This window comes from Cryptomeria japonica, chromosome 10 (genome assembly GCF_030272615.1).
Source record: "Cryptomeria japonica chromosome 10, Sugi_1.0, whole genome shotgun sequence".
NCBI lineage: Eukaryota > Viridiplantae > Streptophyta > Pinopsida > Cupressales > Cupressaceae > Cryptomeria > Cryptomeria japonica.
In genome coordinates this window covers 211,254,944-211,256,788 of record NC_081414.1, presented here as the reverse complement: position 1 = coordinate 211,256,788, position 1,845 = coordinate 211,254,944, and the positions used below count along the sequence as shown (strand labels likewise).

At 38.1% G+C, this 1,845-nt stretch overlaps 1 protein-coding gene across 1 annotated transcript; it reads left to right on the top strand.

Moving 5' to 3' along the window:
* Nucleotides 1-465: 465 nt before the first annotated feature.
* Nucleotides 466-1,599, top strand: LOC131858862 (BTB/POZ domain-containing protein At3g50780-like). The gene has a single exon (XM_059212331.1). It carries the CDS (start codon nt 466-468, stop codon nt 1,597-1,599), a length of 1,134 nt encoding a protein of 377 aa, XP_059068314.1.
* Nucleotides 1,600-1,845: the final 246 nt, after the last annotated feature.

Sequence of the window (1,845 nt, the reverse complement as noted above, 5' to 3'; positions counted from 1 at the left end):
CTATATAACTGTAATTCTTTATAATTCAACTGTGATTCAATAAAAAAATATAAAAGAATGAAATGAACAAATACTTTTAAAAACATTAAACAAACATACAAGAGTTTAAGAAAAACTTATTTCATTGCCTTAATGAGGTTTAATAATAGCCTTACCTCCAAAAGCAGACCCAACCCTCTCATGTCAACTTTGAGAAATCCCTTGGAACCCAGGGTAGAAAGGGAACGAAAGTGAACAGTTTCCAATGCCAAAACTGTTCAATAATGGAGTGGAAGTAGACTACCTATTAGTGCTATAGTACGCAACATTGAAGGTTCCATCTTATCGAAACCTGCGGAGTAAATGAGACACGAATTAAAATAAATTCCTTTACCTGAACCCACAGACACAGACCAAAAAAATGGTTCCATAAAACAGGGCGCTACCCTTGTCAGGGATCTCACAGCTCGTTTATGCATTGATGCAATGGAAGAATATGAGCCGCGATTCGGAGCCCTACTTTCTGTAGATGTCAAAATGTGGTTGACGGGACCAAATAATGAAAATTACGAAAGAAATCCAGTTTATCTCCACTCTGTGATTCTCAAAAGATCGGAATTTTTCAAAGTTACGATGTCTGAGAGCTCGTCATTGGATAAACCAACCGAGATAAGAGTAACTACTTGCCATAAGTTCGATGACTATTTAAAATGCATTGAACTCATGTATCGTGAGCGGGTGTTTTTCTCGAATATTGAGCACTGCCTGGCTATTCTTTCAGTTGCTTCTGAGTTGATGGCTGATGACTGCATCAACAAATGCATGCAATACTTGGAAGCAGTTTGGTGGAGTGTGGAGCAAGAATCACAAATTCGAGATGTCCTTTCATCTCTGGGATTGAAACTTATACCAGACTTAGCTGCCAGGTTTGATAAGGAGAACGGCGACCATATAATCTCTGTGGAAAGGATTATCAATGAAATGGTCTCCTTTTCTAAAGACAAGCATGCCACCGGAAGAAACCGGGGAATTTCTGAGCAATATATAGGGGGCATCATCGTGCGAGACAATAGAAGAGATTTTGTGGGAGAATGCGGGTATGTGCTCTTGAACGAGTTCAAATCAGCTATTGGTTCTCATAAATTCTTAACTATGAGGTCGCTCTTTGAATATATAAAGCATTGTGACGGAAATATATTGAAACTTGCATTCACCGCTTTTTGTGAAGTTCCACAATTTTCGAAGTATGTAGAGGAGAGTTACAAATACCTTAGATTTGGTGAAGATGTGTTCTACATTATAATTTGGTTTATGAAGATCATCGCAGACGGAAGGGTAATAATTTCAAGACCTTCTCGAATTACTTTTCTCACAACATGGTTACCAATCATGGCAGAATTGTGCTCTGAAAGACTTCACAAACTTGAAGAGCTTGATAATGCAGCGCTTGGCGTCGTTGAGAGCGTCCCTCTAATTGACAGGAGACGTATATGCATGCTATGGACAGAGGTTTACAGGAAGCTTAACATCGACGTCACTACGCCATTTAATTTGTTTCAACAACTGCAGGATACCCATATCAAAGCAGTAATATATCATGCTTTATTTGATGTTCGATAATCTTTTGAGTTATACATCTTGTTTTGGTTTGTAGGTGTTTAGGCTTTGCTGTTTAGTCATGCCTACCGTTGGCTATAGTTAGCGTTTGAGCTGTAGTAGTTTTTGAATTTGGAAAGAGTCTGCAATGTTATGGGTTCTGATCACAGAGAAGTTAACATACTAGTTCTCTTCTCATTGTTGCTGCCTGATGCAGTTATGATGATGTTACAAAGTTCACAAAAAATTTAAATTATGTATTTCATCATC